The 12,132-nt window shown below is 41.8% G+C and overlaps 1 protein-coding gene across 5 annotated transcripts in view; it reads right to left on the bottom strand.

Annotated features, from left to right (window-relative positions):
* SNX31 (sorting nexin 31) overlaps positions 1-11,798 on the bottom strand; it is a 67,715-nt gene extending 55,917 nt beyond the window's left edge. Inside the window, exons 1-2 of one of the 5 annotated variants that reach the window (XM_077809913.1) lie at positions 11,572-11,798; positions 10,787-10,861 (exon numbers count right to left, since the gene is read on the bottom strand). In XM_077809913.1, the coding sequence (XP_077666039.1) occupies positions 10,787-10,861; positions 11,572-11,637 (141 nt within the window). In that variant the 5' untranslated portion in view covers positions 11,638-11,798. Of the gene's footprint in view, positions 1-3,450; positions 3,545-10,786; positions 10,862-11,571 lie in introns of those variants that run through there. The other 4 variants (XM_077809911.1, XM_077809908.1, XM_077809910.1 and 1 more) reach the window with 4 other exon arrangements.
* Between the last annotated feature and the right edge of the window lie 334 nt (positions 11,799-12,132).

Genomic DNA, 12,132 nt, shown 5'->3' with positions numbered 1-12,132 from the left:
TGATTAGGGGTCTGAAACACATGACTTATGAGGAGAGGCTGAGGGAACTGGGATTGTTTAGTCTGCAGAAGAGAAGAATGAGGGGGGATTTGATAGCTGCTTTCAACTACCTGAGAGATGGTTCCAGAGAGGATGGTTCTAGACTATTCTCAGTGATAGAAGAGGACAGGACAAGGAGTAATGGTCTCAAGTTGCAGTGGGGGAGGTTTAGGTTGGATATTAGGAAAAACTTTTTCACTAGGAGGGTGGTGAAACACTGGAATGCGTTACCTAAGGAGGTGGTAGAATCTCCTTCCTTAGAAGTTTTTAAGGTCAGGCTTGACAAAGCCCTGGCTGGGATGATTTAATTGGGGATTGGTCCTGCTTTGAGCAGGGGGTTGGACTAGATGACCTCCTGAGGTCCCTTCCAAACCTGATATTCTATGATTCTATGATATTACCTCACTCACCTTGTCTCTCTACTATCCTGAGATTAACATAGCTACAACAACACTATCTTGTGGAATCCACCTAATGGTAAAACCCTCTATCCATCTGGCCCAAGACATACAAAGCAGTGGGTATTGTTTCTTTTCCATCCATCCACAAAAATGCTCCTCCGTCACAGAAAACGATCACTAGTTTCAAGGGTAAATGGCTGGAATTATCTAATCTTGTGGGGGTGTTTTAAAATGAAGTGTTTAGCCCCACCCACGCTGTCTAAACCAACTATTTCAGCCACAGCCACGTTCCATTATATGGTAAAAGCCTAGGGCAGATGAGGCATTTGAGATAAGATTTCTAACCTGGAAATAATAGTCAGAGCAGCATTACTAAAAGGAGTTAGAAAGGTGTCAAACTGTCCGTAAAAAGAGTTTAAGAGAGTTGTACTTTTAGATACAGTCTGGATGAAGCCTACAGAAAGGGGCTCCTAATTTTAAAGTGTATTTAAACATGTTTCATATGCTAATGAAAATATGTCTATGTAGATACCTAACAAACCCAAAATATAAAATTAGTCTGCTATACAAGTGGGTACACAAAATTGAAAAACAAATATATTGTAATCATTAAATCCTTTATGCCTAATTACTTTTGTGATTAATTGATTTTTAGAATAAATTTTCCAAACAGCTGTTCATGAAAATCATGGCTGTTCCTAGGCTGACTCAGTGAATGCTGGTACAGTGTTTAGAATCAATCAACAGTATGCTTTTGTCTTCAAACTAATTGTTACCATTTCATACTTCCCTACATGCCTCCAGCTTTCATCCAGACCACATCACACAATCCATTGTCTACAGCCAAGCTCTAAGATACAACCACATTTGCTCCAATCCCTCAGACAGAGACAAACACCTACAGGATCTCTATCAAGCATTCTTAAAACTACAATACCCACCTGCTGAAGTGAAGAAACAGATTGACAGAGCCAGAAGGGTACCCAGAAGTCACTTATTACAGGACAGGCCCAACAAAGAAAGTAACAGAACGACACTAGCCGTCACCTTCAACCCCCAACTAAAACCTCTCCAGCACAGCATCAAGAATCTACAACCTATCCTGAAGGACAGAGACAGGCCAGTCCTTGCTTACAGACAGCACCCCAACCTGAAGCAAATACTCACCAGCAACTACACACCACACAACAAAAACACTAACCCAGGAACCTATCCCTGCAACAAACCCCATTGCCAACTCTGTCCACATATCTATTCAAGGGACACCATCATAGGACCCAACCACATGAGTCACACCATCAGGGACTCGTTCACCTGCACATCTACCAATGTGATATATGCCATCATGTGCCAGCAATGCCCCTCTGCCACGTACACTGGCCAAACCAGACAGTCTCTACACAAAAGAATAAACGGACACAAATCAGACATCAAGAATTATAACATTCAAAAACAAATCTGAGAACACTTCAGTCTCCCTGGACACTCAATAGAAGACTTAAAAGTATCCATTCTTCAACAAAAAAAAAAACTTCAAAAAACAGACTCCAATGAGAAACTGCAGAACTGGAATTAATTTGCACACTGGACACCAACAAATTAGGCCTGAATAAAGACTGGGAGTGGATGGGTCAAAGAACTAAGAACTAATTTCCCCATGATAATTTTCCCCCTACTGTTACTCACACCTTCTTGTCAATGGTTTGAAATGGGCCACCCTGGATTACCAGTACAAAAGTAATTTTTCCTCCTGTTGATAATAGCCCACTTTAATTTAATTGTCTCGTTGGAATTTGTAAGGCAACTCCCATCTTTTCCATGTACTATATATATCTTCCTACTGTATTTTCCACTCCATGCAGCTGATGAAATGGGTTTTAGCCCATGAAAGCTTATGCCCAAATAAATGTGTTAGTCTCTAAGGTGCCACAAGGACTCCTCATTGTTTTTGCTGATACAGATTAACATGGCTACCACTCTGAAACATTTCAGAAGTGACTCTTTGTACATTTAGTGCCTGGAAATAAGTCGACAATCAACATTCAGACAATTATGACACCTAGAGGCTTTTTCTTCCTGACTTTATAACTTCTTGTCAGGTTGTCATAGGCGTGTTATTCTAATATTTGTCTAGAAAGGGACAAGCAGCATACTATTTTAATCTGCTTCTGAATAGTGACCCAAATCTAAAAGTCATTTGTTAACACCACAGGTTTTCAAAGATGGAAAGTAAGGAGAATTTAGCCACCACAACCCCCATCAAAAAAGGAGTGTTTTGTAATAACGAAATCCATCAGCTATTTCAATCTTCCCAAACAATTTGCAATAAAGCTCTCCTTTTCAAAACAAAAAGTTATGTTCAGTCTCCCATACTTTTATAGTAGAGCTTATTTTTCCTAAGACTCAGATATTTGAATGAAGGAGACAGTTAACATCTACTAATATAATCCTATCAGCCTGCGTTCCTCAAATCAGACTTTTTTTGGGTTAGTGTAGTTAGTGCTTTACATTAAAAGCACACCAATATTTACATGGCACCCTAAAGTTTTTGATAATGATTTGTGTGGCGGAATTCAGGGAACACTTTACAGAGCAGAATTCAAAAGCCCCTACAGATAGAAAAAAGAAAAGGAGTACTTGTGGCACCTTAGAGACTAACAAATTTATTTGAGCATAAGCTTTCGTGAGCTACAGCTCACTTCATCGGATGCATTCGGGGTGTGCACATGGGGGAGCCAGCAGGGGCTCCGGTCTCCCCCGCAATAATCAGCAGGGAATGCAGATAGAAAGGAAAGGAAATTTACAAATGGTAAAGATGTAAGTAAGTACATTACTTGCAGTAATGACAAATGGAAAGATGCACGAACAGAAAAAAAAAAAAAGTGAGGTTCAGTGTCATAGGCAAAAATGAACTAAAGATTGATACAGTCTGAGGAGAGAAGTTTCCAGAGATGGAGTAACACAGTATTTAGGAATTGCTGCATTGGATCAGACCAGCAGTCCAACTCACCCAGTATCATGTCTCTGACAGCGGCCAGAACTAGATGATTCAGAGAACTGTTCAAGGAAAGCTGTAGTGAACAATTATACAACAGTATGCCCATAGGAAGTTTCTTTCTGACCCATCCAGGGGTGTGCGCATGGGGGAGCCAGCAGGGGCTCCGGTCTCCCCCCCACAATAATCAGCAGGGAACGCAGAACTTCTCTGGCCCCGGAGCTCAGAACTCCTCCTGCTCCTGGGCTGCTGCGAGGAAAGCAAGAGCTCTCAGTTACAGGACAATGGCATACTTCCCAGCACCAGGCCAAAGTGACAACTGTTCTACCAATGCTAGGAACAAAGATCTAAAGAAAAATTAACAGGATGGACGGATTTAAATTTAAATCACTGATTTTAATCATGATTTAAATCAGCAAGCACAAATCAATTATTTAAAATCAAGGCTTTCTACCTCGTTTTGAATTGGTACTTTGAAAAATGTATGTTAAGCCATGTAATTGCTTAAACGTGTGTGTGTGTGTGTGTGTAAAAAATATTTTCCAAAAGAGGTAAAGCATGATAATGGTTGATATAATTTGGTACTATGTTTTGCTAACTACCAAATTATATCAACCATTATCACCCTCTCTCTCTTTTGGAAAATATTTTAACACACACACACACACACACACACACACAAGCAATTATATGCTTAACATACATTTTTCAGATTATTTTTTATATTTCTATTATGTTAGAAAATGATGAATGAGGCATTTCTTACTTACTAGATGATTAATTTTTTTTTTACCTGTGATTTGTGTCAAGCGGCACTTGGATGAAAATTTGGAATATAATTAAAATGCACAAAACTCGACATTTTAAAATTGTTTTTGTTAGTTAAATAAAAACTGCCGCAAATGCACTGTGTACATCATAAGAAAGAAAGTTTATCAAAATAGGATTTACATTTAAAAGTAACTGCTTTATGAAACAAAGGAAATATTGTATATAGTTAGCATATAGAATAAATAAATATAGAATTTGAATAAATTCTGTTTTTTTAAATCAATTTTTTATCCATCCTGCACTGAACAATTAAAAAGCCCTTCTCAGGCTTCTGAATGTTCAGAAGCTGTTGGGAGACAGGCTGACACAGTGAGAAACTTTACAGAGGGAGTCTGAAGGAGTTGGACATTCCCAGATCCCGGGAATGGTAAACTTTAGGGAAAGTAGGCCTGTGTAGAGACAGGTTTATTGTTTTAAGATAGTTTTTTTCAGAAATGTTTTTGTTCTAAATAAAAACATTTTGCGCTAATCAGACTGGTTCCTAGACACCACTGTCATAGAACTGCAGGGCTGAGCCTAAGTCAGACCTAATGAGATAATCACAGCTGATCACAAGGGACCGCTCACTGCTAGGTACTGGCTTGAGAGAGGGAGAATCGCATGATTACAGCCTGAGACAGATAACTGCTAGAAGCCCAAGACTTGAGAGGGAGTGCCCTCAAAGAGACCCAGAAGGGTGAGAGATGCAGTTAACCCAGTGATGATGGCAGAGGATAGAGCCATGTGCTCCTGCTTACAAAACTAGAGGCAACTTTGACAGTAAAGAAAGAAAAGTTCTGAAATAATCCAGTTGTTTTAGTGATACTGTTTATCTCTGTGTCACTGTAACTGTTCATTTGTCTACTTAAGTAGCACCACTGAGACTACAGATCCCACTCTCCTTCAGTCTGGGTACACATGGGTGTTTTCTGAGGCTGAAAGGCAATGCATGCCAGCCCTAGAAATTAAGTATTCTGTTTAATATCTGAACAGATATAGCATAGTCCTCAGTTCTACAACCTTTTCCACACTATGATGTTAATATGGCTCCAAACTCTGTTCCAGGGATGCTAAGACTTGATTCATTCTTCAGGCTCATTTGGTCCTTGGCCTCTCTGCCAAGACGGCCAACAAAAGTACTAATTGTGGTTATGTTTTTTGTCATGGGACAGGTTCCTCTGGGACTAGGGCTGAGATAACCAGTCAGACAATAACAACTTTTGAGCATTACCACTAGAGCTGGATTTGAACTGGTGACCTAGATATAAAAGTTTCTATAGCCCACGACCAATCTTCGGAGTCATCCAGTCTCCCCCAAGACTCCTTTGTTTCAATGTGGCACTAAGGAAATAAAGAGCAAAACCAAGAATGAATCCAAGGAATGGAGGCATCAAAATTCTTTTTACAGAAAGAAAAAGTATTTGACAAGTGTTCATATCAGAAAAGCCTCTTCATCATGGGAAAGTGGGGGGAAGTGATATAGAACTCATCAAATCCTAAATTTGAGTACTGGATAAGCCAGTGGTTCTCTACCTATTTACCATTGTGGGCCGCATCCACACAATATATATTCTACCTGCATGGGACTAAGGATGTCACATGGGCCACAGCTGTAGGTTGAGAACCACTGGAATAAACACTCACAAGTCTGAAAAACAAACTGTCCTTCTGGCTATATAGCTTATTAGCATATCCCCTAGAGACAAAGGCTGACATTCTAAAGCTTAGGGCCTACAATTTCTAAGCTTGAGTAGCCTCGAGAAAAATACTTAAATAAGTCCCCAGCCATGCAATTAAATCAACACATGCACATTTCTGCACCCACACAGAGCCCCACTGACTTCAAGTACTTGACAAACAAGTTGCAGAATCAAGATCTATGTGGTCTGCTTTTCAGAAACATAAGTACCCTCAATTCCTACTAAAGTCTGAGTTACAAATGCTCACTAACTCTGAAGAAAAAGGCCACTTACACAGGTGCCTAAATATAGGAGCTTCAATTGAGGGCATCCAAGCTTGAAAATTTTGGACATGCAGAGAAGATCTATTCAAAATGCTAAAACAATTGAAACATGGACTCATGAAATCCAGGTAATACAGAAAAGAAAACTGCCAACAGGTAAAATTAAAGATTTTAAAGTTTTGTGGAAACTGTATCCAGAACAACATTCTGCCTTTTTGTTCTCAGAAATTACTACTTAAGTTGGACACTAAAGGAAGACTTAGTTGGACAAGCTAAAGAAAAGACATGTATTGGGTTACATCTACTTAAATAAAAATAAAGGAAAGAAATGAAAAAATTGTGTTTTAAGTTCTGAGTTTCATATACATCCATCCATCCATCAAAAAGTTACAATGATTTATACTGTACATTTAAAAAATGCAGTTTCACATAAGCCACAGAAATACAATTCCTTCAAGGGCCACTTTCTGAATAATATGCCATTCTTGACATCCAAAACCAGACACAAAACTTCAATGTCAAGTTGTTCTATTATCTACAAACATGCTGGTTTTCAAATTAGTTATATTTTCAATGATGATTGCACTCTCAGTGTGACCCCATTCTGTGATGTTCCATTCGATAGCATCAAGAAATTTACACATTAAGTGGGGAGAGTGAAAAAGGAATAATAGACCACTGTTCTTGGCAGTGGGTCACTGGAGGCAATGGGTACTCTGTGGGAAGCAGAGATCTGCCAATGTAAAATAGCTTGCAAGATCAGGACCATAATATTTAGAGATAGAAGAGACCTAACAGACCAGGGGCTCTCGAACTTTTTCACAGAGTGAACCATTGTAGTATCAAAATGGTCCACTTTAAACACAGAGCTTATCTCGGACACCACATCTCATTTGCAATCATGAAGACCACCTCCCTGCTCCTTCATAATCGTGTAACATCCTGTCTCAACTGAAGTGATTGCTTACAATTAGGGCTGTCAATTAAATCACAGTTAACTCACACGATTAACTCAAAAAAATTAACTGCAATTAAAAAAAGTAATTGTGATTAATTGCAGTTTTAATCGCACTGTTAAATAACGGAATACCAATTGAAATTTCTTAAATATTTGTGGATGTTTTTCTACATTTTCAAATATATTGATTTCAATCACAACACAGAATACAAAATGTACAGTGCTCACTTTATATTATTTTTATTACGAATATTTGCACTGTAAAAATGATAAAATAGCATTTTTCAATTCACCTCATACAAGTACCATAGTGCAACCACTTTATCATGAAAGCATAACTTACAAATCTAGATTTTGTTTTGTTACGTAAATGCACTCAAAAACAAAACCATGTAAAACTTTAGAGCCTACAAGTCCACTCAGTCCTACTTCTTGTTCAGCTAATCGCTAAGACAAACAAGTTTGTTTACATTTACGGGAGATAATGCTGCCCGCTTCTTATTTACGATATCACCTGAAAGTGAGAACAGGTGTTTGCATGGCACTTTTGTAGCTGGCATTGCGAGGTATTTACATGTCAGATATGCTTAACATTCATATGCCCCTTCATGCTTGGGCCACCATTCCAGAGGACATGCTTCCTTGGTGATGACGCTCGTTAAAAAAATAATGTGCTAATTAAATTTGTGACTGAACTCCTTGGGGGAGAATTGTATGCCTCCTGCTCTGTGTCTTACCCGCATTCTGCCATATATTTCATGTTATAGCAGTCTCGGATGATGATCCAGCATGTTGTTCATTTTAAGAACACTTTCACAGCAGATTTGACAAAATGCAAAGAAGGTACCAATGGGAGATTTCTAAAGATAGCTACAGCACTCGACCCAAGGTTTAAGAATCTGAAGTGCCTTCCAAAATCTGAGAGGGATGGGGTGTGGAGCATACTTTCAGAAGTCTTAAAAGAGCAACACTCTGATGTGGAAACTACAGAACCCGAACCACCAAAAAAGAAAATCAATCTGCTGGTGACCTCTGACTCAGATGATGAAAATGAACATGTGTTGGTCTGCACTGGTTTGGATCATTATTGAGCAGAAAGCACCATCAACATGAATGCATCTCCTCTGGAATGGTGGTTGAAGCATGAAGGGACATATGAATCTTTAGAGCATCTGACACGTAAATAACTTGCAACGCCGGCTACAAGAGTGCCACGTGAACCCCTGTTCTCACTTTCAGGTGACATTGTAAACAAGAAGCAGGCAACATTATCACCTGCAAATGTAAACAAACTTGTTTGTCTGAGCGACTGGCTGAACAAGAAATAGGTCTGAGTGTACTTGTAAAACTTTCGAGCCTAAGTTGTTTTATTTTCAAATGCAGTTATTTTTTGTACATAATTCTACATTTATTAGTTCAACTTTCATGATAAAGAGATTGCATTACAGTATTTGTATTAAGTGAATTGAACAATACTATTTTTTATTTTTACAATACAAATATTTATAATAAAAAATAAATATAAAGTGAACAGTGTACACTTCGTGTTCTGTGTTGTAATTGAAATCAATATATTTGAAAATGTGGTAAATACCCAAAAATATTTATATAAACGGTATTCTATTTTTATTTAACAGCGGGATTAATTTTTTTTAACCACTTGACAGCCCTACTTACAATGCTTCCCTAGTGGCCCTTTTCCATGTATTTGCAGCTGTCTTCATGCAATATAGCAGCTGGAGAGGAGGAGGGAACCAGCATAATGTTAACTTGGAGGTTTGCACAGACTACACTTTGAGACCTTCTGTAATAGATTATCCAGTCCACCTATCACCAGTACTGGACTGACCTCTGCAGTACATTTTCTAGTGCTATTTCCAGTCTGCTGTTAGAATTGTTAAGCAGAGTGGCTTCCCTAGGATGCTATTAAACATAAGTGATCTGGACACTTATGGATATAAAAAAAATGTAAGACTGATGGAAATAATCCAGCTGTTTGATAGGTCTTTCTCTGCTCAGCCAATATATAAATATAAATCTATTACACCCTCCTTTACTATTTCATATTTGTTATTGGATCAGAGAATAGGTGATCCAGAAGAATACACGAATGAAGATCAACAGGCTGTACATAGTACAAAAGAGCTTGGTATGTAATTATCTGCAACACTTACTGTTATCTGAAAATTATGTGATAAACCTCTCTAGGTATTTATATGGCCTTCACCATTCTTGTATCTAAGGCCCCCACTATCATTAGAGGGGATTTTATCTTCACACCAACGCTATGAGGCAAGGAAGTAATTATTCCCACGTTACAGATAAGTAACTGAGGAAGAGAGTAGATTAATTGATGTGTCCAAGATCACAGGGTGTCTGTAGTCAAGTTAGAAACTGAACCCACGTCTTCAATCCCAGTCCAATGCCCTATTCACAAGACCATCTTTCCTACCACTCTGACTCACACAGTCCATAGGTGTGTTAACAGCAGGACCTTGGCCCCAGTAAACATAGTTGGAGCCTATATACTTGAACTCAAAACAATGTTAGCACCTTCCAAGCAAGAACAGTTTGGAAAAAAAACCTATGATTTGAACTCTAGCATAGACAGGGCCTAAAAGAGGCTCTAGTGTTATTTATGACTCAGAGAGGAATGCTGCAATAGTTTCAGATGTCCTAAAATCAGAAGAAACTTCTTACAGTCAATGATACTAAAAATAACTGTGTGAAACCTGTTCCCCTGAATATTGGGTACATGACCATTACTCAATTCCCCTTTCATAGCTTTCAGATGTTGCCAGGTCTCAATAAGGAAACACCTTAAACCTTCACTGAGGAGTATTATGGTGAAAAATGGAGACTATTTTGCAAAGAAAGGGCTGGTGGGGGTGGGAAAGATACCTCATCTCTTGCATATAGCTCAGACCAGCATGCCTGGGGTATGCACAACAAAAGCCAAAGAACTGCCATGAAAATAATTGGAAAAGTAGGAGAAAAAAAATGAAATCAAACTGCTTACAAAGGGTGAAGAGTTTACCAAAGAAGCTATTAGATGTGTAATCACCTCCATCCATACTTCATATTACTTGTTTAAGTGTAAGGGAAATGGGGGGCAGCCAAAAAATTCTGTCTCCATTACCCAAAATTAAAAAATAGCTCTTCCTTGACACGAATATAAATTCCCAGCATATTGTATTTCCCAACACCCTTCCTCTCAATATTTCTCTGTGATTTGCTTCAGAGTTTGCTGCATTCTATGGTGCTGGACACCTTAAAAATGTGTGTAATAACAAATAAATGACAACACACTTACATAAAGGTCTGGATGCTGTGGAGTATCTCCCTCCCACTTCAGGTACTACACAAGAAAAGCTCATTACCATCCACAGGCAACATTACAGGATCTCAGCCTAAGTTCATTTCAATGAGGTGAAGAAGAGCTCTGTGCAGCTCAAAAACTAGTCTCTTTCACCAACAGAAGTTGGTGCAATAAAAGATACACCCTCAGCCACCTTGTTTCTTCTCATTTCAATGGGGCATTTGTTGGCCATTTGATGGAAGCTCCCCTAGCTGAAGCTGGCAGGGGAGACTGAAAAGGCATTTGGGCTGGAGTCTCTTACCTGATCGTTCCAGTGGTGTAGCTGGCTGTAGCGCACCTTGCAGAAGAGGAAGCCTTCCAGGTACACAGAGTACAGCTGAAAATACACCCAAGGGGCATCAGCTTCCCTGCCTGCACAGCACCCCCATCCTCCTCCTCCACAGCCCTCCCGCCCCCCACATTCCCCTCCCTTCCCACACAGCTCCCCTCCCTCCCTACCCAGGCCCCCCATTCCCCTGCCTCCCCACACAGCTCCCCTCCCTCCCTACACAGGCCCCCCATTCCCCTGCCTCCCCACACAGCTCCCCTGCCCCCCCCCATTCCCCTGCCTCCCCACACAGCTCCCCTCCCTCCCTACACAGGCCCCCCATTCCCCTGCCTCCCCACACAGCTCCCCTCCCTCCCTACACAGGCCCCCCATTCCCCTGCCTCCCCACACAGCTCCCCTGCCCCCCCCCATTCCCCTGCCTCCCCACACAGCTCCCCTCCCTCCCTACACAGGCCCCCCATTCCCCTGCCTCCCCACACAGCTCCCCTGCCCCCCCCATTCCCCTGCCTCCCCACACAGCTCCCCTCCCTCCCTACACAGGCCCCCCATTCCCCTGCCTCCCCACACAGCTCCCCTCCCTCCCTCCCTCCCTACACAGGCCCTCCATTCCCCTGCCTCCCCACACAGCTCCCCTGCCTCCCCGCTCAGTCGCTTCGGTCCGCCCCGAGCGAAAACAGCGCTGCCCAGGAGCCGGGATCCCCGCGGCGGCGCGGCCCCCGCAACCCCAGCGGCCGTGCCGGGCAGCCGAGACACTCAACCACGTAGCGGCCCCCGAACTTCTCCAGCAGCTGCTCCGAGACGGGGATGCTGAAATGCATCTTCATGGTGCCGCACGCGGCCCGCCCGCGCTCCGCCTCGCCGGGCCACAGGGGCAGGGCAGGGCAGCGGCCGCAGCATTTGTTTTCCCACGTGATAGAGGAGAGGGCGGGGAGGTCTCCTCCCTCCTGGGGGCGGTGGGCAAACCACTCATCCTGGCAGGTGATGGGACTGTCACAAACAAGGGCGGCCTCCTGTCCTGGCTCCCACTCCCAGGGCAGCGGCGGCGGCTACAACTTCCGCTCCGCTCCTCCCCCCCGCCCAATAGTTGGCCAGGCCCCTTCCATGGGTTTTATTTAACCAGGCTGGGAATCACCAGGAGAGTGCTTCCCAACCTAGAGGGATCCTTGTCTGATTTCCTGTGCTCTCCTCCTCGCTGCCCCAAATGTGGGCAAGGCCCCTGGTGTGAGGACGGATATAACAGTTGGGACATAAGCGTGTAAAGGGGCCGCTGGAGGCTGCCTTCCTTCTTTATGAGTTTTTGTCCCACCCTTCCTCTAGAT

This window comes from Eretmochelys imbricata, chromosome 2, assembly GCF_965152235.1.
Source record: "Eretmochelys imbricata isolate rEreImb1 chromosome 2, rEreImb1.hap1, whole genome shotgun sequence".
In the NCBI taxonomy this organism is placed as follows: Eukaryota; Metazoa; Chordata; order Testudines; family Cheloniidae; genus Eretmochelys; species Eretmochelys imbricata.
This window is presented reverse-complemented; position numbering and strand designations above follow the sequence as displayed.